The sequence below is a fragment of the Ichthyophthirius multifiliis genome (genome assembly GCF_000220395.1).
Source record: "Ichthyophthirius multifiliis unplaced genomic scaffold scaff_1120509251280, whole genome shotgun sequence".
NCBI classification, from domain to species: Eukaryota; Ciliophora; class Oligohymenophorea; order Hymenostomatida; genus Ichthyophthirius; species Ichthyophthirius multifiliis.
In genome coordinates this window covers 64,894-91,447 of record NW_004086028.1, presented here as the reverse complement: position 1 = coordinate 91,447, position 26,554 = coordinate 64,894, and the positions used below count along the sequence as shown (strand labels likewise).

General features: G+C 15.7%; 6 protein-coding genes across 6 annotated transcripts, besides 41 other annotated features; 1 reads left to right on the top strand and 5 right to left on the bottom strand. All coding sequences in view use genetic code 6, as the record gives it.

Annotated features, from left to right (window-relative positions):
• Positions 1-339: 339 nt before the first annotated feature.
• On the bottom strand, positions 340-970 carry IMG5_175120 (hypothetical protein; the record flags this gene model as incomplete). Its single annotated transcript, XM_004029651.1, has 3 exons — positions 662-970; positions 457-601; positions 340-404 (listed from the first exon to the last, which is right to left on the bottom strand). Coding segments are annotated over exons 1-3 (417 nt in total), but the record flags the coding sequence as incomplete, so codon positions are not given.
• A 227-nt stretch (positions 971-1,197) lies between these two features.
• Positions 1,198-1,324: a microsatellite.
• Positions 1,325-2,129: 805 nt separating this feature from the next.
• Positions 2,130-2,245: a microsatellite.
• Positions 2,171-2,235: a microsatellite.
• Positions 2,246-2,778: 533 nt separating the features above from the next.
• Positions 2,779-2,823: a microsatellite.
• Positions 2,824-5,171: 2,348 nt separating this feature from the next.
• Positions 5,172-5,297: a microsatellite.
• Positions 5,173-5,296: a microsatellite.
• Positions 5,174-5,297: a microsatellite.
• Positions 5,298-5,549: 252 nt separating this feature from the next.
• Positions 5,550-5,625: a microsatellite.
• Positions 5,626-6,185: 560 nt separating this feature from the next.
• Positions 6,186-6,224: a microsatellite.
• Positions 6,225-6,263: 39 nt separating this feature from the next.
• Positions 6,264-6,290: a microsatellite.
• A 56-nt stretch (positions 6,291-6,346) lies between these two features.
• Positions 6,347-6,403: a microsatellite.
• Positions 6,397-6,483: a microsatellite.
• A 210-nt stretch (positions 6,484-6,693) lies between these two features.
• Positions 6,694-6,771: a microsatellite.
• A 20-nt stretch (positions 6,772-6,791) lies between these two features.
• IMG5_175110 (Ras family protein, putative) lies at positions 6,792-9,994 on the bottom strand (the record flags this gene model as incomplete). The annotated part of the gene is made up of 9 exons (XM_004029650.1): positions 6,792-7,084; positions 7,132-7,239; positions 7,292-7,451; positions 7,545-7,674; positions 8,119-8,294; positions 8,353-8,520; positions 9,126-9,212; positions 9,262-9,646; positions 9,744-9,994. The coding sequence occupies 9 exons, from the start codon at positions 9,992-9,994 to the stop codon at positions 6,792-6,794; spliced, it is 1,758 nt and encodes a 585-aa protein (XP_004029698.1).
• Positions 7,788-7,830: a microsatellite.
• A 1,174-nt stretch (positions 9,995-11,168) lies between the features above and the next one.
• IMG5_175100 (sperm associated antigen 6, putative) lies at positions 11,169-12,889 on the bottom strand (the record flags this gene model as incomplete). The annotated part of the gene is made up of 3 exons (XM_004029649.1): positions 11,169-11,771; positions 11,822-12,202; positions 12,268-12,889. The coding sequence occupies 3 exons, from the start codon at positions 12,887-12,889 to the stop codon at positions 11,251-11,253; spliced, it is 1,524 nt and encodes a 507-aa protein (XP_004029697.1). The 3' UTR covers positions 11,169-11,250.
• A 79-nt stretch (positions 12,890-12,968) lies between these two features.
• Positions 12,969-13,018: a microsatellite.
• A 1,032-nt stretch (positions 13,019-14,050) lies between these two features.
• Positions 14,051-14,109: a microsatellite.
• A 113-nt stretch (positions 14,110-14,222) lies between these two features.
• Positions 14,223-14,335: a microsatellite.
• Positions 14,224-14,317: a microsatellite.
• Positions 14,224-14,334: a microsatellite.
• Positions 14,240-14,334: a microsatellite.
• Positions 14,271-14,335: a microsatellite.
• Positions 14,336-14,376: 41 nt separating this feature from the next.
• Positions 14,377-14,425: a microsatellite.
• Positions 14,426-14,576: 151 nt separating this feature from the next.
• Positions 14,577-14,633: a microsatellite.
• A 71-nt stretch (positions 14,634-14,704) lies between these two features.
• Positions 14,705-14,762: a microsatellite.
• A 1,438-nt stretch (positions 14,763-16,200) lies between these two features.
• On the top strand, positions 16,201-16,526 carry IMG5_175090 (hypothetical protein; the record flags this gene model as incomplete). Its single annotated transcript, XM_004029648.1, has 2 exons — positions 16,201-16,401; positions 16,458-16,526. The coding sequence occupies 2 exons, from the start codon at positions 16,201-16,203 to the stop codon at positions 16,524-16,526; spliced, it is 270 nt and encodes an 89-aa protein (XP_004029696.1).
• Positions 16,527-16,599: 73 nt separating this feature from the next.
• Positions 16,600-16,635: a microsatellite.
• A 724-nt stretch (positions 16,636-17,359) lies between these two features.
• Positions 17,360-17,420: a microsatellite.
• Positions 17,375-17,419: a microsatellite.
• Positions 17,375-17,421: a microsatellite.
• A 575-nt stretch (positions 17,422-17,996) lies between these two features.
• Positions 17,997-18,028: a microsatellite.
• Positions 18,029-18,697: 669 nt separating this feature from the next.
• On the bottom strand, positions 18,698-20,822 carry IMG5_175080 (hypothetical protein; the record flags this gene model as incomplete). The annotated part of the gene is made up of 5 exons (XM_004029647.1): positions 18,698-19,390; positions 19,443-19,700; positions 19,745-20,197; positions 20,242-20,490; positions 20,576-20,822. 5 exons carry the CDS (start codon positions 20,820-20,822, stop codon positions 18,975-18,977), a joined length of 1,623 nt encoding a protein of 540 aa, XP_004029695.1. The 3' UTR covers positions 18,698-18,974.
• Positions 19,484-19,512: a microsatellite.
• Positions 19,532-19,574: a microsatellite.
• Positions 20,823-21,420: 598 nt separating the features above from the next.
• Positions 21,421-21,485: a microsatellite.
• Positions 21,425-21,492: a microsatellite.
• A 222-nt stretch (positions 21,493-21,714) lies between these two features.
• Positions 21,715-23,145, bottom strand: IMG5_175070 (hypothetical protein; the record flags this gene model as incomplete). Its single annotated transcript, XM_004029646.1, has 4 exons — positions 21,715-22,454; positions 22,520-22,833; positions 22,878-22,942; positions 22,993-23,145. 4 exons carry the CDS (start codon positions 23,143-23,145, stop codon positions 21,715-21,717), a joined length of 1,272 nt encoding a protein of 423 aa, XP_004029694.1.
• Positions 21,877-21,910: a microsatellite.
• Positions 23,146-23,192: 47 nt separating the features above from the next.
• Positions 23,193-23,229: a microsatellite.
• Positions 23,230-23,270: 41 nt separating this feature from the next.
• Positions 23,271-23,315: a microsatellite.
• A 72-nt stretch (positions 23,316-23,387) lies between these two features.
• Positions 23,388-23,443: a microsatellite.
• Positions 23,409-23,445: a microsatellite.
• Positions 23,446-24,464: 1,019 nt separating this feature from the next.
• Positions 24,465-24,546: a microsatellite.
• Positions 24,547-26,075: 1,529 nt separating this feature from the next.
• Positions 26,076-26,123: a microsatellite.
• Positions 26,083-26,123: a microsatellite.
• Positions 26,124-26,554: the final 431 nt, after the last annotated feature.

The following is a 26,554-nucleotide window of genomic DNA, read 5'->3' as shown; positions in this document are numbered from 1 at the left end:
CTCATCTATATTTACAGCTGCAAATTAATCAAATTACTCTAAATTTTTTTCGGCATATTTATATAAATTTAAAAGTGTGTGCATTGTTTTCATATGAACATTTCCATAATTATAAAATTTCTATTCTTTTATTTCCTTTATATATAGTTTTTTTTTTTCCATATTTTAATTACTTTTCCATTCATAATTTTTAATAAGAAATATTTTTTTGATGATTCAATAATAGATTCATTTAAATCAAAAGTATATAATTTAATTGTCTTAGAAAATGCTTATTTAGCATCATTATATCTCTTGATTATAAAAAAAATCAATTAATAAATAAAATAATAAAAAAACCTTTAAACCGAGGTATATACATCCTGAAAAGTAAAAAAAATTCAATACATCTTCTTCATTAACACCTTTTTTATTATAAATAAATATAAAAATGTTAATAAATATAAAAATTTATACATGATTTAGAATCTAATTAAACTATTGGTACATCAATAATTCTTAATGCACTTTTATACATTTTAGAAATTAAGCAGGCTTCTAAAAAGTACGTATGAAATCTAGTTATTTTCAAATTTTATTTGGAAAGACTATTAATTAAAACCTTTAAAATTAAGTATATTCTTGTTTTATATTTTTAAATAATTTTTATATATATTATTACTTCGTAAAGCTTTATTGTTTTTATTGTTTATCCTTATTCAAGCATAGCATTTCTAAAATTTTCAATTACTTTATAAAGTCTATCTAATTTGAAAATTGCTTATTGACCGTTTCCTACTGACCTTATTAATCTTTCATATAAATTCAAATTTGTCTTTGGATCTAAGTAAGTAATTGTATATAAGAATATTAAGAAGTTTTATTCCATGTCCTAATTAATTATTTATAAAATTATTTATGTTGCTTATTTATTAAATCTTTATTCATTTTAATCTAATTTTTAGACTAATTCATAATATTTTTATTATTGTGAAAGGATAAAAAGTTCGTTTAAATTCATTTGCTTTTGTTAATATAAAAAAAAAATTAATAATAGAGTTTTAAAGATAATTTTTAATATATATTATATACTATTATTTGTTTAATTATTTGATAAAAAAAGTATTATATATCTTAAATAAAAATCTTATAAAATAAATATATAATTATTTAATTTATATAAAGTAATAAAAATATTTTATTTTAAAAAAAATTATTAATTAAATACATTTTTCTTATTTAACATTTTTTAAATATATTTTTCTTATTTAACAAAAATTAAATACATTTTTCTTATATTTAACAAAAAATAAATACATTTTTCTTATTCAACAAAAATTAAATAAATACATATAATTTAATAATATATTTTTAAAAGAAAATATTTAATTAATTAATTATGTGTTAAGAGCATTTTATATTTAATTAAAATACTTTTATAATATAAAATGGTTAAAACTAAATTAATTTTTTCTTCAAATCCTTTTTTTTTTTAAAAAAATAAGAATTCTATTTATCTTTATAAAAATTTATATAATGAATAAAAAAATTTGTTATTTTAACTTTATAAAGGAAATTTAGTAAGGAGGTTTTTGGAAAAATAATTAAATAGGGAAAAAATAGCGAATAAGCTTTTTAAATACATTATGAATCTAAAATTAAAAAACCATATAATAAATATAATAAAATATGAGATTTTATTTATTTAAATTAGAAATATTTGCTTATTTATAAAAAGCCTTTAGAAAAAGATTTAGAAATATTAGATTGATTTTTTTAATCAAAACAAATAAAATTATATTTGGCTTTAAAATATTAATTTGTAAAAATTTTAAATAAAAGAAAAATTATTATTCATTTAAATAAATAATTTATTAAATAAATTAATGATTCTAATTCTTAACAAATTTAATAATAAGGCTTTTAATTATGAGAAAAATATTTAGATTAATTGGAAATTGTAAATTGTTATAGTTAAGAAGAGTTTTAATCAGAAAACCTATAGAGCAGCAATATTAATTTCATTTTTAAAATAGGAATTTTTGTAAAAATTATAAATTTATGTTAAAAATTGGATATTTAGATATTTATAATATATATATTATTCTATTTATTTATAAAAAATTTATTAATTTTATTTACTTCTTTTATTTTTAAATAATAATATATTTATTAATTTTTAAAAGCATTATTTTAAATAATAATTTATTTATTAATTTTTAAAAATGAAAATTTTTTAAATAATAATTTATTTAATAAATTTTTATTTTATTAGTAAAAATTTTATATAATTTTTAAATTTTTTATATAAATTTAGAAAAAAGTTTAGAGAAATTTAGTTTAAATAATATATTATCAAAAAAAATATAAATAAATATGATTATATATATATATTTTATGTTATTATTACTATATTTAATATATTTTATCTTATATTTAAAAAATAAATATACATTTTAAATTAAAAAAGAATAAAAAATATCTTAATGAAAGAACTACGAATTAAAATATAATAACTTATAATATTAAATTAAAAAAATTAAATTAAATCGTATATTTATAATATAGTAAAATAAACATTTAAAAAATAAAAATAAACAATTAATTCTTTAAAATGATAACATTAATAATTTCAATAAATTGAATATAAAACGAACAAATGGAATAAATATAGGAATAGGAAAAAACAATTTGGATTGCTTGGAATGTATTTAAAGTATAAAAAACCGTAAATTGAATAAAGAAATAACATTATAAATAGTTTATAAATAAAATATAAGAGGTTAAAAAAAAAAAAAGAATTAAATTAAAAGATATATATAATTATAACTAAAAATTATATAAAAAATTTTCTTTTAATTTATAATATACATAATGTTTTAGAATATTTAAGGTTTAAATATTAAATTTTATAAATAAAAAATAGTAATTTTATGAATATATTATCAATATTATTTTTTTGAGAAAAGAAATTTAATTTATCAAAGTCAAAATTTTTAAGACACTTTTATGGAAAAATAAATTAACTTTTTTTCTTAAATAAAAAAGTAAGAAAAATAAAATCAATAGAAATACAAATAACCTTTATTAATTAAAATCTTTTATTTTTGTTGGAAAATATTTTAATTTAAAAATAAATATATAAGTATATTAGATTATTAAATGTATATGATGCTTATTAAACTAATTAAGAAAAATAAAGCTAATATATTAATAATAGTTCTTTAAATAATTAAAAGATATATTTATTTGATGAAAAAAATATTACTATTTATAAGAATATAAACAAAGTAAAGTTAAAAATTTTTAAATGGAAACTTATAAAAATAGTAAAGTTTTATTTTAATAATGTTTATTGTAAAAAAATAAAAACTCTATATAATGTATTTAATTTATAAATATATATATACATAAATATATTAAAAATAAATAAAAAATATATCAATCATTTAATTTAATGAGAAAAAATATTTTAAAAAATTGTATTTATAATAAAAAATAAATAAAAATGTAATTTATTTTAAAACTTTGTTTTTTAAATAGATTTTTAAATAAATATAATATTAAAATATGATAATATTTTAAATCAAAATTAAAAATGTTTAATATTTTCTTGATGATATTATTAATTTTGATAAATTAAAAATTTAGTATTCATTTAAAAACATAAAAATTAAAAAAAATAATATATATTTAATAATTATAATAATATTAATTTTTTTAATTTTCATTATAATTCAATTTAAAGGAAATTAAATTTAATAAGCTTATAAATGATTAAAACTTATTTTTTTTATCTATATTGAGTTAAATGCTAAGATGATATTATTAAATATAAAAATATTTTCAAATAAAAAAAATATATATATGATATTTACAAAATTTAAATTATTTTAAAAAAAATCAAAATTTTTTGTTAATAATTATGATTTTTAAACAAAATATAAAAACTATATATTTTTTATTTTTTTATATATATAATATTTATTTTTATCTTCAATTTAAATTAATATAAGCATAAGGATTTGATTAAAAATAATTTTATTAGTACCTTTATTATTATGGACTTTAAAATCTTAATTTGTTTGATTTAATGCTTTTTTTCTTAGCCTATACATTAGTAAAATTGTAATTATTTTCTAAATTAGTATTAAAAGTAGAACTTTAAGTTTATTGTTTTTGTTTTATTTGTTCATTTTAGATAAATCCTTATTAACTCTAAAATTATTTAAAAGCCTCATTTTCTTAAACAATTTATTATATAAAGGGCAGTATTTCTTTATTTTTTTGAATTTTCAAAACCATTTTTATATCTTAAACAAGCATTTCGTTTTCTTATATTTGGTTTTGGATTAAGCAAGATTTGAACATTAAATCTTATCCATATTTTTTTTAATATAAAGCCTAGTTTTTCAAATAAATATATTCCTACATTATTTCTTTTAAACATTTCCATATTTATTTCAAATTAGGAACTTATTAAGTTCCATTATCTTATTAAGGGTAACAATTATTTACCATATCAAATATACAATTAATAAATTTTTAAGTATTTTTTTATTTTTGTTTCATATTTTTAATTTTTTCGGTTAAGTTTTCTTCATTTTAAAGCTATAGATCTTGTTTAAGTTATGAAATAAACTTTGCTTAATGAATATTTTTTTCATTTAATTGATTTTTTTGAAGTTCTAAGTCCTCTATATTATCCTTTAGCATTTAAATTTTTTATTTATATTTGGATTTGAGTTTTTATATGTCTTCAGTTTTTTCCAAAGTGATATTATTGGAATCTTTTTGTATTTTTATTGATGATAATTTAGATATTTTTTCTTCTTCTAATTATGAAAGAAGATTTTTGGAAGATTCTGTTTTTTAATCTATTTGCAAATTATTTGAGTGCTTTTCTTTTAATTTTTAATAGTCTTATTAGGATTTTTAATATGCTTCGAGAAGTTCTTGCTTAAATTTTTACATTTTATCAAGGAGATTTTATTTTTCGAAAATTTTTTCGGGAATTTTGGAATTGTTTTTGGTAAGTTCTTATGATAGATCCTCGTTTTTCTCATTTGTGGATTCACTGGATTGTATAAATGTTAAGCTTTCTGAATTTTTTAAAGAAAAAAAATCTTTTTAATCTGTTGTATTTGAATTTTATTCCATTTTTTTTTTTTAAATATATTTTATCTGATTTCTTTTTGTTATTGTTTTTTTTTATTGTGTTTTTTGTTTTTTTGTTTTTTTGATTTTTTATTGGTTTGTTTTGTATGTTTTGTTTTGATTTGTTTTGTTTTGTTATGTATTTGTTTTTTTTTTTTTTTACTTTATTTATACTTTACTATACTATACTTTGTTTAAATTTATATTATTTTATTTTCTTTACTTTAATAATATTTTTATTTGTATATATAAAAATATAAATATAATTAATATATATAAATATATAATTTTTTATATATATAATATATATATATTTAGGTAATAAAATATTTAATAAATATTTTCTTTATTTATATTTATTCCATATATTTTGTATTTACTGATAATAACATCATAATAACTTTTATTTATTAATTTTTTTAAATTACATTCTTATATTTTTTTTAATTAAATACTGATAACTTTTTAAATTAAATTTTGATTTTTTTATTCAATATTATTTACTTAAATAAATACTTTCTGTTTTTAATTTTATATTTTTCTTTATAAAATAAAAATAGCATGTTATTTTTAAATTTTTTTAAATAAATTATATTATTTATTAATAAAAATAACATTAAATATTATTATTACTTTTAAAAATATATATATAAAAAAATAATTTTTATTTAATTTTAAAAAATATGTAAATAATTTAAATAAATTTTAAAAATCACTGCAAATAAGATATTAAAAACTATATATTTTTAATAAATATTTTATGATAATATTTTTATAATTCAATAATAATTAATATTGTAAAAAATAAATAAAATAAATGAAATTATAATAATATAATATTAGATATAATAATTAAAATTATATTGAATAAAAAAAGAAGTAAATATAAAAAAAAAACAAAATTAATAATATGATAACAATATTTTTGTGTTTAAAATGTTATATATAATAATGAATTTTTATTATTTTATTATAACAAATTTTTTTATAATAAATAAGAAAAATATATATTTTATATATTAAAAATAAAAAAATAATTATATGAGTAAATTATTAATAAATAAAAATATTATATAATAAATATAAATTTAATATTTAATTAAAAAATTTTATTTAATATATTTTATAAAAAATATATAAAAAAATATATAAAATTATTTATTGATTAAATTATTAGTATTAGAAATATAGTATTAAGATATTTTTATCCTAATATATTTAATAATAAAGAATATAAAAGTAATTATTTATTTATAATAAATATAAATATATATATATATATAATATTTATATATATATGTATAAATATAAATATTTATATATTTATATATTTATATATTTATATATTTTTATTAAATAAAATATTTTTTTGTTATTTTAAATAAATTATGTTATAAAAAAATATTTAAAAATAAATAAATTTTTATATTTTTATTTTATTATTATTTATTATATCTCATAAATATATAGATTTTAGAATTTCATCTATAACTGCATTAAAACAAGTTTTTATTATTTATATTATTTTTTTATTTAATATAATTAATTTCATATATATATATTTTTTTTTTATATTAAATTATAAGGATTTTATTTATTTTATTAATAATTATATTTTTTTTTTATTAAAATTATTTAATAATTTAATTTTTAATTCATTAAGAACAACATTTTTTTTTAATAACTTATTATTATTCATCTTTTTTTTGATTTTCTTTTAATTATATAGTTTCCTTATTTGTAGCCATACTATGTTCTGGATTTATTTATTATTATTACTAACTTTCATTTTTATCTTAGTTATGATTTTCTTATACTTACTGTAAATAAGTTGAAACTTACTTAAAAGTCTCTAATATATTTTCCCCTGATTTTGCTGAAACTTCATAATACGGCATATTTAAACTTTATGCTTTTTATTATGCTGTTTCAGTTGTAATAACCCTTGCTTTTTTAATATTTAAAAAATAATATTTTTTGAAATTTTTTTTTTACATAATTTTAAATCAATTTTATTTGCAACTAAAACACAATATGCCTCAGTTCCTCTATTATCTTTATAATCTTTAATCCATTTATCTATATTATCTAAACTTTCCTTTGCTTTTTTTTTATTATTATTTTTTTTAAAAAAAATATTTTTTGGTTATTTTACTTGTAACATCAAACACAATTATTGCACAATTTGCATCTCTTAAATATGAAGGTATTAAGCTTCTAAATCTTTCTTAACCTGCAGTGTCCCATAATTAAAGGCGCACACTTTTATCACCAGTATGTAATGTTTTTGCTAAAAAATCAACTCCTACTGTTGACTTATTTTTTTTTTAAAAAAAATAAAATATAATAAAATTTTAAATTTAATTCTATCTCTCTATTTTTTTTTTTTTTATTTTTTTTCTTAATACATGTGATTTTTCATCAAATACATCATACATAAAACGCTCAATAATACATGATTTTCCTACTTATTAATCGCCTAAAAATATTATTTTATGCTTAACTCGGGTAGTTGTAGAGAAGTTCGATGTCATTCTACTACTTTCATTTGTTTATTACTACATTTTATTTTTAGTTTTGGTTTGAATTAATTAAAAATAGAAGTTTTTTATATTTATAAAAAAATATATAATATTATTTAATTTTTATTTAATTTATATTTTCTAAATTAATTTTTATAAATTTTTATTTTATGTATATTAATATTATATAAAAAAGGTATCAAATTTTATTAAATTTTATTAATTAACTAAAAACAATAAAAAAGATTTATATGTAATATATTTTTGATATATAGTTTTCTCATTCAAATGTATAAATTTCTAAATCTTAACAAACAAATTCGTTTTTTATTTTTCGCCAGTTAATATATCACTTTTATATGTTTAACAATTTTCTGTGTGTCCTTTGTTTAATTCTTAATCTATCATAATAGCAATTCTAAATTTAAAATTGCTTATTAAAAAATAAAAATAAAATTACCCATTAGATCCAAAAGTAAAATAATCCTTACAAGAATAACAATGATGGTTATCTTCTGTTTAACTTTCATATTTAATTTTATTAGGATATAGCTAAAATACGAACGTTTCACTTGAGCCATAATAAGTTCTTTTTGAATCTAAAGAAAGCATTTCATCACAATAAACACCGAATATCTTTTTTAATTTTATTCAATTTTTTATTTTTTCATATATATATATATATATATATTACAGCATTATTAACATCAGATTTTATTAAAATTAACATTTATTTACCTATATAATTTTCACATTTTTTGTATAAATTATTCAAAGAAAATCCATCTTTACTAGTTGCCCATATTTAAATAGGATCACAAAGCTTAAGTACAGAAGGTAGCCAATCCCAAATAATTTCCAACTAAAAATTAAAAAAAAAAGTAAGTTATTTTAAATTAGACTATCGTTATTTACTTATTCTTATTATATTATATTAGATTATTAATTAAAATGAGGAAGATAATAAATTTTTTTCGCTTCATTTTTTTGATTAGGATCTATACTATATCTATCTAATTATTTCTTAAATTTAGTTAATCTTAAGCTAAATCCTTTCTTTTAAAATAAATATAAATTTAATGTAAATGCTTTAAAAATATAATAAACTTGTATCATAGATCTTATTTATTTTAAATCTAAATTTAAACCTTTGTTTCTTATTAAGCTTTTCATTGTTGATCTATCTCTTGTCTTTTTTTTTTTTTTTTTCTATAAAAATATAAAATCTAAAGTTATTAATACTTTCAAAATATCATCTTTTAACATATAGCATAATGCATACATAAATCTAAAATAAACTTTAATTCCTTCATTCATATACATAATAAAAACTTTCACAACAGCAGAAAAAGATAAATATCCATAAAAAATACTATTTGTAATATCTGCAAAAAAATCAGAATAATCAAATCCAATTTCTTTAAAATGAGTAATAATTTGATTAAAAGTGGCACTTTTTTAAATTACAGTATCAAAAAACGCCTTTAAAAATCTAACAAAATCATTTTTATTCATTAAAAAATGCCATCTCATAGCTCTCTATACTTCATCACCCTTTAAAGGAAAAAATTAATAAATGAGCATAATTTAGAATATTTTTTACTTAATTATTAGTATTTAATAATTTAATAGAATCCTCAATCATACACTTTAATACACAATAAGCATCTTCTTCTTTAATAAACACAAGAAGCATTGACGCAATTTAAATAACCATTGGATTATATTCAATTTAAAAATACATTTCAGTTAAAACCCACATTATTCTTTTTAAAGCGTCATAACCTTATTTGTTTAGAATATTTATTTTAACTATTTCCTCTAAGGGTCTATTGTCTTGCATAAAAATAGGAGTGTTTCTAAAATTAGCAGGAATTTAATCTTTAAAAACTATTTTTAATGCAATTTAATATTCCATTTCGTTATCTGTAAATGTTCTTTTGTAAATATCAAGTATTATTTGTTTCATTATTTACATTGGTACACCTCTTTTTGTTTTAAAAAATAAAATAATAATAAATATTTATATATATGATTTTTTTTTCTTTTTTTTTTGATAAATAGAAAAATACAAAGTAAAAATACTTTCTAATTAAATATTTCCATTTGGGGGCTAAAACTTCAGTTTTATCATCTCTTTCGAGTACTCCATGCTTTATATTAGAACGTAAATCTATTTATTTCCATGTTTTTTCCATTTGGACGTTATCTTCTTCATAATTATTGTATAAAAATATAAACTTCTCTGGAATAAATAATACTGTTTCATCTTTTGCAAACCAGGCTTCATCGAAAAAATATTAGTGATCATTTTATATTTTAAAATATTATTTCATTTCTTGATATTTTATTTCTTATGTATTATCTTTATCTTTACAACAAAATATCTTTTATACTTATATAGCTATTTATCCCATTTTTTGTTTTTCTTTTATATTAATTATTTATATAAAGAGATTTAATTTTTATATATTATTTTTTTTTTTTTGTAAAGTACTTATTTTAATTTTTTTTTTTTTGTTATTTATATTATAAAATAATCAATAAATATTATATGAATATAAGAAAATAAAATAAATTTTATATCAAATAAATAAATAAAGTATATGTTTAATAATAATTATATTTTTTGTTACTTTTAAAATGTTTTAAACTATAATAAAAAGCTATAAATAATAATATTTTTATTATTATTATTATTATTATATATTCAATTTATCATAATTTTAATGAAAATCTTTAATTTTTTTATGATAGAAAGTAAATAAACATAATTATAAAATAAAATAATACATTCAATTATTTTTATTTGTTTTTTTTTAAACAAAATTATGTTTTTCAACTTATTTTGGTTCTTTATGTGGAGGAGAAGTATTATTTTTATTTTTTTTTTCTTATTAACCTTAAACTGGCTTAATTTCTTTTATTTATTTATGATTTTTTTCCTATTTAATATTTTTTTTATTCTCATTAGAATTTGAACTACTAATATTTCGTTTTTTGTCATTTTTTTATATTTCTTCATTTATTTATTTTTATAATTTATTTGGTTTTTCTAAAGATTTCGATATTTTTTGTTTTACCCCTTACTTTTTATTTTTCGGAGTTTTAGGTTTTGATAAAGATTTCTTTTCTTTTTCTGAAGATTTAGATTTTTTATGAGGTGATTTTGATTATTTTTTTTATTTTTTTTATAATGAAGAACTTTTATCTTTATCAAATTTTTTTGGTACTTTTATTTTTTTTACATTATTCATTTTTTTTAATATAAGATTTGCTGTTTTATTATTAATATTTGTATGGAATAAACTTATTGCTTTTTTTTTTTTTTTTTTCCTAAGTTTATTATTTTTTTATAATAAATAATAATAACTCTTATTTGTGTTTTAAAGTTAATAAAAAAAAAATCAATCAAACAAATATAAAAATTTAGTAATAAAATATTATTTACTTATTTTTTTGTTTAAAAAAAAAAAAAAACATGATAAAATAAATATATTTAATAATAATCATAAAAAAATAAAATAATTTGTAATATAAAATATTAAACTAAAAAAAAATGTAGAAAAACAAGAACAAAAAATAAAATAAATCAATCACCAGTATTATAGTCATCCAATTTTTTAAGTAAAGTTTACTAATAACCGGGAGTATAATATTAAATGATTTCCTAGGGATAAATAGAGTTAATAGAATCTATATACTATCTTAATTTGGATCCTGGAGCAGCTTTAATTTCTTAAATTTTTTTAAGACCTTCGGATTAAACGAAACTCTTTTTCGCCACATTATCATGTGGGAGAGTTTTAGCAAATTAATGTAATACATATTATAAAATATCGTCTGGAGCTTCAGAAATTAAAGGCTCTAAAGCATTTAAGAAACTGCACATTTACAAAATACTTTTAAGGCCTTTTTTAGCTTTTTTTTTTAAATCTTCACTACTATCTTTAAATTTATACACTGCTAATAATGCACTTGGAATATCTGCTTCAGCCATAGCCCTTGCATGATCAGGACTATGTCCTCCAATTTAACCTAAAGTCCAGGCTGCAGCAGCTTAAACTAGATCATCTTTTTCTTTAATAAGTGCATCTTTTAATGGAGGAATACCTTTTTTTATATATTATATATATTTTTATTTTTTTATAAAAAAAAAATACCTTTTGCTGAAATTACACCCATAGCTAAAGATTCGTCAAAAGCAGAAATATAACCTAAGGTAATAATTCCAGGAAGTCTAGCACTTTCTTTAGCATCATTAATATAATCTACTATGGCTACTGCTCCCCCAGAATTACATATAAGTTTTGCCATATCTTATGATTATTTAGCTATTTCACGTATACAAGTAGCTGCGAATTTTCTGACTAATAAATCCTAATCTTTCAGCCTATAGAGTATTTTTGGGAATACTTCAGCTTCGACTACTCTTTCTGCCAAATCAATTGTATGTCTAGCAATGTAACCCAAACAATTACATACTTATCTTTTCAATTAAGCATCATTATGTGGAATTAATGCACTCAAAAATGGCACAGCACCTTAAAAAATAAATAAATAAATCTTTATTTTTTTATTTAAAAAAAAGAAAAAAAAAAATGTGTACCTGCATCAACGACACTTTATGCTAATTCTTAAGAATGTCTACATATTTCACCTAAAGCACCTGCAGATATCCTTTTAAGAGCAGTTTCAGGCTCTTAAAGACATAAAACTAATAAAGGAACAGCTCCAACTTCAACCACACTTTAAGCTAAATCACTAGAGTGTTTTGCAATATTTGAAAGAGCCCAAGCAGCTGCTTCTTTAACTGAAGGATCGAATTCTTCCAAACAAACAACTAAAGCATCCAATGCGCCTGAATCGACGACATTTTAGGCCAAACTTGTCGAATGTTTAGCTACTGCTCTGAGGACAAAGGCAGCTGCTTTTTTGTAAAAACGATTCTATTCAGATAGACTTAATACTAATTGGTTCAATATATCGGCTGAGACTACTGCTTCAGCTAAATCTTCGGAATAATTGGCTAAACGACCTAATGCTAAGGCTGCACTTTGTTGGATTGATGGAACATTGTCTAATAATAATGGCTTAAGTAAGGCCATAACACCAGCTGCTTGCAATGCTTCGATGTTTTAAGGCTTTCTAGCTAATACAGCTACTGTTTACACAAATTGAACTCTGGCTTTTTAGTATTCTTCAAATGGTTGTAATACTGCACGACTCATCTCTTTTTTTTACTTATTTTTTAAATTTTATTATTATTTTTGTTTTTTCTTTTTTTTATTAAATTAGTAAAAAATGTTTTATTTTTTTATTTAAATTATATATTTTAATAGTTTAATTAATATTTTTTTTTGTTATTATATTTAAAAATATTGAATAATTAACATTTATTATTTTTAATATAGCTTTTAATTGAAAATAAAAAAATTGAGATATAATTTGAAAGAAAATATTTTAATATATTAATTTTGTAAAATAATTTTTTGTTAAAAATAAAAAAATTATTAAAAGTTCAAAAAAAATTAAATTAATATTTTATTTTACTATTAACTTTCAATAATTTATTAAACTTTTTTAATAGATTTTATTATATATCAAAAAAAAATCTCATAAATAAATAAAACTTTATATAAAAAAAAACTAAATATTTAAAAACCAAACATTAATAAAAAATTTTTGTTTAAATTTTTAATTTTGTAATAAATAATTGAAATTCAAAGCAATATAATGAATTTAAAGTACATAAATAATATTTTTAATTGTCAATCAAAAACACTATTGTGCTAATACTCTCAAAATATATTTCCAAAAAAAATTAACCATATAATAAATAACTTTTTAAATAAATAAAATTCAATGTTGCAAATACTTTAAAACTTTAATTTAAGCATAAAAAAAGAGAAATTAGCTAAAAATAAATGTAAATTAAAAAAATTTACATTTCTTAAGTAAAATCTAAAGTATTTATAAATAAAAGTTTCATGAAAACGATAAAAGACTAAATTCTTTAAACTTTTATTAAACTTAAGAGTAAATGAGGAAAAAAAAAATTCTTAGTGGTAATATTTTGCTCTAAATAGTTAAATTCAAGTAATCTAGTATTATAAATTTTTTTTGCATTTATAGCAAATTAAAAACAAGTATGTAAATAATAAAAATATAATTTTAGGTAATTTAAACATAAATATGTATAATAAAAATAATATATAAAATTTCATTTATTATTAAAAATTGAATAAATTTAAAAAATTGCATTTCGAATGAAAAATATATATAAAAAAAAAAAAAATTAATGTACATTTTTTTATATTATAGTATATTATTATATTATAATATATAATATATAATAAAAATTTTAAGAATTAAATTAACAAAAAAAAATTATATAATTAAAGATTTTATAAATAATTTAATATTTTAAATATAATATAATTATTTTAAAAATTTTAGTAAAGAAAAATCATAAATATTATAAGTAATTAAAATGAAATAATTATTTAAATATAAAATAGATTATCAATATCTAAATGTATAAATTTTTAATATTACAAAAGAAATATAATAATTAATAAATATATATATAAATATATATATAAAAACATAAATATAATATAATATATATATATATATAATATATATTAATATATATATTTTTAATATATATATAAAGATTTTAGTTTTTTTTATATTTATTATAATAATTTTAATAATATATAAAAATATAGATTTATATCTTTAAATATAGATTATATATATAATATTTAATTTTCATGTATAATATATAAATAAAAATAATAATTTAAATTTTAATATTATATATTATTATATTATATGATTTTTAAAATATAATATATAATGTATTCTATTTTTTATTCAAATTATTAGATAAATTTATAAATTAAAATTAACTATTTTATTTATTAAAATTAAATTATTTAAAAAAATTATTTTATTTTAAATAAAATTTGTAATTAATATCTTTTATATATTATAATAATTGCAAAATATTATTATAATTTTCTCTAAATTAATTAATTATATAAATAAAAATATAAAAGTATTTAATATAAATAAAATATTATCATATATTTAATAATTATAATAATTTTTAATTATATCACTTTCAATTAATATTAATAATAATTTATATTAGTTTTTTTTTTTTAATAAAATGTTAATATAATACATCCCTTAACTTTAAATATGAATAATATTTAATATTTCAATAATATATTATTTTACTTAAAAGAATTTATAATAAAATAAAAAGTATATTTTTTCTAAATCCTATTCAAACTTTTTAAATAAAGAAAATTTAAATTATTAGAGATTCAATATTTTAAAATAGTAACAATAAAAGTTTTTTTAAATATTTACATAATTAAATTATAAATCGCTTTAAATAAATTTTAATTACACTGTTAAAAATTAAATTATAGTCATCTAAATTATAATTTATATAGTTATAAAAATCTTGTCATAATATTGATAAAAATTTTTAAGCCTAATTACATAGATATATATATTGATATTATGTATTTGGCCGTTATATCTATTTCTAATATGGGCTAGGGGGCACCCTAAAACAAAATGTATTAAATAATCTCTCAAAATTATAATCTATTTTTTTCAGATGAAAAAATTTATGTTATGTTTTTTTATTTCTACTTTTGTTTTTGTTTTTTCCTTGATTTAAATTGGAGATACTATAAAATAATTTTATAGAAAAGAATAAGGATTATATATGGAAAATAAATATTTATATGAAGAAAAGAATAATTAAAGAAAATGTTCAAATTATTATTAGGAAATAAAATATATTTGAAAAAAGCTAAAAAATAGTCATTATTAAAAGATTAGTTTGAAATATTCAAATTATCTTAAAAAATGCAAAAAAAATATTAGCTTATAATTAATATATTTTTACAAAAGAAGAATAATCAGAAAATTTATATTTCTTATTAAAAGAATAGGTATTATTTTATAAATAATAAACTATATTAATATAAAATACAATGACTATAAAAAAATAAAAGCGGCAAGGAATTTTTTTTTGAGAACTTTAATTTATTACTGTATAGTCTTGCCTTATTAACATTCTTTGAAAACAAATTCAATGGCAGTAATAGCTTCTATTTCTAAAGATAATTTTCTTTAAATAATAAATGATTATTAACAGTAATATGAAATAAAAATTTAAAATAAATTAGGCACTCTTTTTTAAAAAAAATTAATACAAATTTAAAATTATTATACTTTAAACTTTAAATTAATTTATAATATTATAAATAAAAGTAAATTAAAATTAAAACTTATAATAACATCAAAAATTAATTTATTAGTTTTTGAACGTTTTAATTATTAATTAAAAGTTTTAGTTTTACTATAAAATTAAAAATACATACAAACAATATGCTTTTATATAAAAATATTTAAATTTTATTCTTATTTAAAAAAAGTTAATTAAATTTTAATAATAATAATAAAATATTTTTATTTTTAGTTTGTATAATTATAACTTAAAATTATAAATATGGATTTAAAAGATTAATAAGAATATTAATAAAAATTAAAAGAGTTAGAATAAGATGACGAAGAATAATGGTGGAGAGCAGGATAAAACGATTAATTCGATTTAAATAAAAAACTTTTTAGGGTAGGATGTAGGCCGGCTTATAGAAAATTTATTGAATGTGACAAGTAATATGATGATAAAGATATAATAACATGTGATGTAATATAAAAATAATTAATAATATTATATTATATTAATTTAAATTATTTAAAAAGGAATTAAAATAAGATTTATAGAAATGCTTAGCAATGTTAAAATATTTTTATGGGACAACAGAAATGTGATATTAATAAATTTAAATTTTTATTTTAAAAATTATAAAATAATTTTGATAAATACAATATTACTTTTTAACATTATTATTTTTTATTTATATATTAGTTTTTTTTTATAAAAAAAAAAAACTCAATAAATATAAAATAAAGGTGAGAAAAATGAATTAGGGGGGGGGTCTTATATTTTCTTTTATTGATTTTTTTTTAAAAAAAATACAGAGAAAATAAAAAAACAATATAAATCATAAAACAAAATAAATTATGTTTTGAATAAGTTTATAATGCGACAAATAATATTTTGGTAAAAATAAAAATTATGTATTTTCAAATTTCTTTATTTTTTCTATATTAATGTATGATATCTTATTATGCTTATTTTTCCATAAAATATAATTTAAAAAATATCTTATCTTTGATTTATATATAAAAATATATTTTTTTCTTTTTTTCTAAATGCTAATTATATACCTTTTTATTACTTTTTAAAAACTTTAAATTATTTTAACATATTTAAGAATTTTGATATATAAGTATTGATATGGAAGATAACTAAATATACTTTTGAAAAAAATATAACAAGTTATACTGTAAATAAATTTAAACAAAAACTTAAAATTAATTGAAAATGTATTTTATCTTGATTTTTTTATATGTTATTTAAATTAATATATAAATAATTATTAATAATAAAACTTTTAGTATTATTTTCTAAAATATTTATTTATTTATTTTATAAAAAAAAATTATTTTTTTATATAAAATTTGTTATTTAAATTGATTCCATTTTATCTATATATAATAAAAAAATTAATTTTGTTTATATTAATATAATAAAAAAAAAAATATTATTTAAATACATATATATATATATAATATATATAATTATTATATATGTATATATATAAAAACAAAAAATATTAAATAATTATATATTATCTTTATTTTTAAAATTTAATTAATATCTCAATTTTACTTTTATTTGACTTTTACTTTTCTAACTTAAATAGTTTTTTAAGTTTTATAAGATTTATAAGTTTTTATTTTTTTTCTTAAACTTTATATTTTTATAATAACATTTCCTTTATTATTTTCTGGATAATAATATTTGAACTCTTTTCCTTTTTCAAATAAATCTTATAATTCATCATCATATTATTTATAACCTATATATAGTATATTTTTTAATGATAAAATTAAGTCACTATTTTTTTAATCTTCTTTTTTTTGTTATTATCTTTTAAATTCGATATTTCTTTAGATAATTTCATTATCTTATTCATCCTCTTTTTAATTTAAAATATTAACTTTTAAAATTTTTATTTCTTATATATCTTTTAGATATTAATTTATTTTATAAATATTCTAATTAATTGGAGATAAATCACTTTAATCTAAATCTTAGTAACTTGATTACACTCCATCTTTAAAATTCTAATATCCTTTAGAAGATTTTTTTTTAAATAATTAAACATTATATTTATTATTATCTTCATTATTTTCTTCATTATTTTATAAATTAATATTTTAAGCAATTCTTTCCTAACTTTATTTAAAAGCAATTTTATTTAAAATCATTTAAGAAACAGAATACTTTTGATCATTTTAATTATAGATTTTTTGTTATTTACTCGATTCCAATCCTTGTTATAAAATAATATTTTATTTTTTTTAATTTTTTAATATAATAATTACTCTTATTAAAACTTATATTTTAACTTTTAGTTATATCTTCTTTTTAATATTTATTAAATTATGAATAATATTTCTTTTTGCTTTATTTCTTAACAAAAGATTTTTATTAATTCAAAATTTCCTTTTATTTAGGGTTTATCTACTTTTATAGTTAATAAATTTTTTATTAGCTTAAATTAGATTAACTTGTTTAAAAGTCAGTTTCAACTACATTATTTAAACTAATATTTTATTCATTAAATTAATTATTTATTTTACTTTTGTTCTAATCTATTTAATTCTTTTCTTTTTCAATAATATATTAGTTATACTTTATTAGTATTTATTTCTGCTTTACTTTAGAATACTATTTAATTATCGGAATCTTCTGTAAGACTTGGAACAAAATTAGAAAGAGATTACTGATTTTAGTACTCTATTTTTTAATATAATCAAATAATTTTTTTATTTATTTAAAAATATTTATTACATTCTTCTTCTTCCTATATAATATGCTCTTAGTTTTAAATATATTTTTGAATTAGATCCTATAAATTTTTTAAATCTTTTCTTGAGCAAGTTTTATGTCGATAACGATTTTTATCTTAATTTCTTTCGTTTTGTTAGTTAATTTATAGTCTATACGGTTTATGTTATAAGTTGATTATAGGGCATTCTAAAATATCATGTCCATATTTAAAGCAAACATTACATTAATAACTTTAGAACTCTTTATATATATTATATTAATCTTTTAGTTTCATATATTTTTCGTATTATTAAGGGTCATCCTTTATTACTTATAGGAAATCTTCTTTGGATATTTATGCTAAAACTACAGTTGAATTTGTCTTTACTGAATAATTATATTATTATCCACTAAAAAATTATATTTATCCAAATATTTTTCCTTTTTACTTTTTTTATTAAGAAAAAAAAAAAAAATTGAATATATTTATTTACACTTATTGAATCAAATAAAATTTATTTTTATTTCTTATAAATAGTAAATGATCCTTTTAGCAAAAAGTATAAATATTCCGATTAATCGCCTTCTGTAAAAATATACTAGTTAAAAGGCAATACTTTTTCTTCCATTTTTTAAGATAATTTATAAACATCAAATGAGTCTCTTAAAATAGATTACTTTTTCAATAAATTTCCGAATATATCATACTTGACATCTTCTTTCAAATTGTCTTCTATAAATTGAAAATATTATTAATAAATTTTATTATTATCAAATTAATTTACCTAATTATTCTAATAAAATCTCAGAATTAAAATAATCGTTTTTTTAAATATTTAAATATTTTAAATATTTCTTAATTCTAACTTAATTATCTTCATTAATATTTCTTTTCTTCATATAAATATTTATTTTCTAAATATAATCTTAAAACTCTTTTTCTTTTCTATAAAATTCTTTTATAGTATCTCCAATTAAATTCATAGAAAAAGCAAAAACAAAAGTAGAAATAAGTACAACTCCCATTACAAAAATTTTTTCATCTAAAAAACAAAAAAAACTATATATTTAAAATATTATTTTATACATTTTGTTTTAGGTGTTATATCTCCATAACCTAAAGTACACATAGTTACAACAGCCCAATACATACTATCTATATATCTATCAAACCAGTTTTCCTTATAAGTTCCAATCCATAATTGATCATCTGCCATTCCACTTTCTCTTTCTTTCATTGCAATAAAGTTCCATAAACACCCACATATATGTCCTATATAAAGTATGAAAAACACTAATTTTGTGAGATCAAATACACCTTTAGTTTTTTCTCTTAAATGATATTTTTCATCAAATTCTGCTAATATTTCACTTATATCTTGATATAGAAATATTACCAATATTTGAAGCCAATTAGACTTATTGAAATATTCAATTAACATAACTAATAATATTATAAAATCTCTAAAGAATCTTTTTTTAATGTAATTTTTTATAATAACTGATCTATTTTATATTAAAATCCCTTTCTTATATATTGCTGTTTTTTAAAATTATATAAATATATTAATTTTTTGTTTATACCTTTATTAAATCCAATAATTATTTAGGCACCATAGCATACATCAGGAATTAAATTAAAAATTATTATTTAAGGAATATTTATTTCAAAATAAAAAAGTCCTAATTACAAAGGAATATAGATTATTCTTAAAATAAGAAATATTAATAAAATAATATTCCATAACAAAAATAATATAGAATTCTAAAATAAATAAAATATAAAAATTATTTAAATTAATATATTATTTACAGGTTTTAAAATATAGGCATCTTATTCTTATTTATTGTTTATTAATTCTTTATCTTATTTGTTAATATATCTATATATAAAATATTTTTATTTTTTTTATTTTACTTTAAATAAATTATATTATTTTTTAGAAAAAAGACTCATCTTTTTAGTTTACCATTTTATTTTAAAGTAAATATTCATAACTTGAGGCTTTGTCATCTATAATATTCATATGATTTTATTTTAATAATTTAAATCTTAATTTAGAAGACTACATTTTAATTTATTAAATAAATTTTTAAACCATAAATAATCTATTACCAAAGAAACTATTAAATTTAAAATATTGTGATGTTATTGACTTAGACATTTTTGGAGTTACAAATTTATTCAATTATTATTCATTTTAAGAGTTATCAGTTTATAATTCAATAATTTTTTTTTTTTGTTTTGTTTATCAGATTAATATTCATTTTTATTTGAATTAAAATTACTATTACTATTTTTAGAAATTTATTTTTTTATTAATTTATAAGCTTAATTTTAATCACTATCCAATTAAGTTTATATAGTATTTAATTTTTATTCTTGTCGTAATGAATTCATAATTTAGTATTATGTTAAAAAATATATTTAGAGTACTATATTTTTTAAATAATTTATTTTATTGTTTATAAATTAAAAATTATTAATTATAAATAAATTTAAATAGGTTTCTTTAATATTTAAAAATTTATTTAATAATATACATTATAACTAAAAACATAAATAAAATTTCATAATAACTTCAAATTATTTATTTATTTATAATACAAATATGAATGTATTTTTTACATTAATATATATTTATCATAGTTTAAATAAATATTTAAATATAATTTTATTTTTATTTTTAAAAACCAAATTTAATTTTTATATGATTTTAATTATAGGTTTATATTAAAAATATAATTAACTTATCATATATGTATATAAAAAAATTATATTTTAATTAAAATAATTATTAATTTTGATATAAAAATATTATATATTTATTTAAATATTTCTCTTTTAAATATACAATAATTAAAAAAAAAAATTAATTAAAATTATCTTTTAAAAGCCATTTATAAATATGGATTAATTAAAAAAATAATCCTTATTCTAATTTTCTTATTTTTTTTATGATATAATTAAAATTTAAAAAAAAAAAAAATGTGTTTTTAAATAAAATAAAAAAATATGTATATATATATAATATATACAAAAAATAAAAGAAAAGCTCAATAAACTTAACAATCCCCATTATTATTTTTTTTATGATTTGTATTAGATTTCTTTTACTATTCGATTTATAGATTTTATTATATTTACTACAATTACCTATATTATTCATAAATTTATTACTACTGTTCTACATTCTATTACTTTTATTTATCAACTGTTTCTTGATTATTATCTTATTCTTATTATTACTTAAAATAATTCGAATCTAAATCTCCTTAAACCCCTTCTGCTACTTCTGTTTAATAGCTAGTATCTCCAATTTATGATTTAGATAAGTCTAACAGATCTTTATTTTCTTTTAAGAATTTATATTCATTGGAAATCATTTAAACAGTAAGTGGTAATTTAATTGGATATTAAATGTTTTTATTTTTTAATGGAATTAGGGTCCAATCATAGACATAATCAAATAAATAGCCTTCTTTAACAAATCTTTCTTTGAAGATTTTTTTTACATAAGTATAATCTGGTTTTTCATCAAATTTCAAGGTTTTTGAATAACTTAAAAATATCCAAAACTCAGGCGGAAGGTTTCCACATAAATCTTCTTCTGTATAATTTGTTTTCATATCAAGAATTTGAAAATATTTATCTTCTCTATTTTAACATTATAATCCTTACCAAGGTAAACTTCCTTTTAAAAAGTATATTAGCATATAAGCTAGGCTCTCTAAATCGTCTCGGCGTGATTATTCGTATCCTTTATGGGAATTTATGCTGGCATATCTAGCAGTTCCTTTTATTTTTTTACTTTTTGATAAAATATATAAAATAATTATATATATATATATATATAAATACCTATTAAAGGCTTTTTATCACGAAAAGGTATATGTTCGTATGTTTTTGTATCTCTGAATTTCTTTGAAAGTCCAAAATCTATAGTATATATGTATTTTTGCCTTTTTAAAGAACCAATTATAAAATTTTCGGGTTTTAAATCTCTATGAAGATATGTTTTATAATGTATATATTCTAAATTGTTTATTATTTAATCAGCTATCATTAATACTGTTTTTAATGAAAATTTATTTCCACATAGGACAAACAATTCTTATAAATTTTATCCTAACATTTCCATTACTAAAAAATTATAATCTCCTTCTTATCCACACCTTTATTATAATTTTTAATAAAATTATATATATTTGTTATATACCAATGCATGTTTGGTATGCCTATACCTCCTTACAATTTTTATAGTATTTATCCTTCATATAATAACTTTAGTTTTATTTTTTATTATTTTGTTTTTTTAAATTATATGTTTATACTTGAGGATGACGGGATTATATATATTCCATTTTTATAGCTACTTGACTGTTGTTTTATATATTTTTTGCTTAGAATATTTAACCAAATGTACCGTTACCCATTTTGCTTTCAAGTTTATAACGTCCACATATTCTGAGTTCAACTATACTCATTTTTTATATTTATAAAATTATTATTTGTTCCAAAGTATATATAATAGAATTAATAAGAAAAAAAAATTAAAAAAAAAAAAAATTTTGAATGTAATATTTAATTTGTCTCTGTATAAAATATTTACTATAAAAAATTATTTAATTTTTAAAAAATATTAAATATTATAAAATTATATTCTTATTTTTATTTTAAATATACATTACATTTCGAATATTAAATTTCCAGAAAATTTTTATAGAAGAAAAATAAAATTATAAAAAAAAAAAAAAAAAATTAAAATTGAAAAAAAAAAAAAAATTTAATCTATATTTACATATTGATATAAAAATTACGAATTAATAATAATTATTATTTTTCTAATTAGAAAATAAAAAAATACTACTGCAGTTTAGCAACTAAATTAATACTTTTAAAAATAAAAAGGAAATTAAAAATAATACTATATAATAAAAACAGATATAAATAAATTAATTTTCTTTAATAATAAAATTATATATCGAACAAAATAAATTAAAATAAAAAACAAATTATTAATTCTTATAGCCCAATTTTAAATAACTTATCTTTCTATCTCATTAATTGCATAGAAATAGATTTTATAATTAAAGCAAATATTATTTACCTAACTAACTTTATAAAAAATAATCCATATAGTAAACTCAATAATAGCTTTTTCATTTTAAACAATAGAAGCGCTTTCATATAAATATTTACGATTTATAATCTGTTTTTAGTATTTTTAAACATATCAGTATATTCTATGATGTACCTATATAATTAAGTAGGAGTAAATATTATTATATATACTTGCAATGCATCAATTTCAGTAAAGATTGGGGGGGTTTAATAATAACCTCATCGGGTCAAATAATGCGAATATTCGTGAATAATTCATGGGATTTAATAATACTAAGTAGTTTATCTTGTGGAGCGGTTACTACTTATAATTTTAAAAATGATAAAAGGATAAGATATTAAAAGAAAAAAGATAAGTTAAAAAAGCTAAAAAAAAGACTATTATGATAGGAATATTCATTAAAAATTGCTTATGAAATTTAAGTAAAAAGAAAAACATTTTATATAGCCTAGTTTTACTTAAGACTTAAAAAGGGAGAAATTTTATTAAGTTGTAAAATAATATAATATTTCTTTTGAAAATTGGTATATAGAATTACTTTTTCGCTTTTTTCTTATGCAATTGTATCTATTTGATTTAAAAATACTTATAATACTATGTGTTTTGCTGGAATAATATAAAAAAATAAATTTAAGGCTAATAAATATTATTAGATATTAAGCAATACAGAAAGTTTAAATTTAATATAATAATAATAATAATAATAATAATAATAATAATAATAATAATAATAATAATAATAATATAATAATAATAATATAATGTGAAAAATTAAAAAAAAAATTTAAATTATTTTCTTATATTATTATAATTTAAATTTATGGTATTTTATCATGCTCTATCATTTAAATCTTCACTTTCTTCAATTTCTTATTTTTTTCTTTCTTCTCTTTATTAATATTGCCCATATTCAAAATTAACAGTATTTATAAACCTTGATTTTTCTGTTTTCTCCATATTTAAAATTTATTATTCTTCTCTTTTTGGTAAACTTTAATAATTTTTTTGATAAACATCATTATTATAGCTTTAACTTAATTTTTTTTATTAAAAGTGGCTTTATTTTGGTTAAGTTAAATAAAATCTATTTTTTGAAACTTTGAAATCTTTAATTTGACTTCTTAAAATAGTTTATCTTATAATATCTGAATTACTATAATTTTTAATCTTATTTTATAATAATTAATTTTTTTATTTTTTAAAAAATACTTAATCTATAGAATTTATATCAATTAATTCACATTCAGAACTTTTACACCACCAGCATTTATCTTCAATTTTTTGTTTTCGATTTCTTTTAAATATATATATATAAAATACTTATAATGTATTTTACACTCATATATATCATCTGCGCATTATAAGCATACATAATTTTTACAACATTTCATTTATAAAACTTCTATTTATTTTTTTAAAAAAATCTTATTCTTTTAAATTTTGCATTTTTTTTAGTACTTGTAAAATATATCAAGCATATTGGACAATTATATTTATATTTTAATTTATCTTCATTTGTTTCTCTCACTTCTTTTTAAGATACTTTACTATATGTTAAATTAAAATTTCCATATAAAGCTTTTACTTCATGAAGTTCGTTTCGCTCAAGTGGATTTTATATTACATTTGCATTATTTATATTAAGGTTTGGTTAAGATGGTTAATTTAAATTTTGGTTCTAATTATGATTTTGCTGTATTTTATTTTAATTTGGTTTTAAATAATTAAATAATCTATAACAACATGATTATTTTTTACTTTCTTAGTTGTTATATTACATTTTATTTTTTAATATATAAAAATTAAAATAAAAAATATTAAATATATGTATTTTTTTTAAAAAAATAAATACTTTTTTTATTTAAACTATTAATTTTTTTTTGATTATTTAAAATAAAAATGTATAAATATTTCAATATAAAAATAGAAATTAAAGTATATTTACATTACTTTAAATTTTTGTTGATAATGAACTTTAATAGTTATAGATTATTATTTTTAAATAAAACATTTATTAATAAATTATATATACATATATGTGATACGAATAGTGGTTTTATTAATAATCATAAAATAATTAAAACTCGAATCTATATTAAATTATTCCAATTTTTATTTTCAATATAATTGTTTATTCGTCAATTTTTATTATAATTTATAAATATTTTTTTTAATTTGTTTGATAAAATATTTCTAAAGATAATTAAAATTGTTTTTTTTTTTTTGTTAAATGAAGAAAAATTAAATGAATAAAACATTTTATATTCACAAAAATGAAGATAAAAATGAAGAATAATAATAATTAATATTATATTAATTAAATATAATAATAATTAATATGTTATTTATTTTTTTATAATTATAATAAATTTAAAATAAGTTTAAATATAAATTTTTATTATTTTTTTAATTTTTAAATGCTACAAATATAAAATAGTAAAAACTAAATATATATATATCTTCTATATTATTCAATATACTTTAAGTTTAGTTTTTCTCCAGTTTCTTCTCTTAGAGTTATATCTATTTTTTAAATTAATTAATACTTTATTATATTTTATTACCTAATATTATTATCAGTTTTATATCTATACCAGTTAGGTAAAGGTCTGTTTTACTTTATTTTTTTAGATAAACGCTTTTTGAATATTAAGGATTTATGGGCTCCCTATATAAATTAATATAATCAAATTCTTTATTTAATATTTTTTTTTTAATTACCATTTATATATTATTTTTTATTATATTTTTATTTTTATTCTTTATATTTT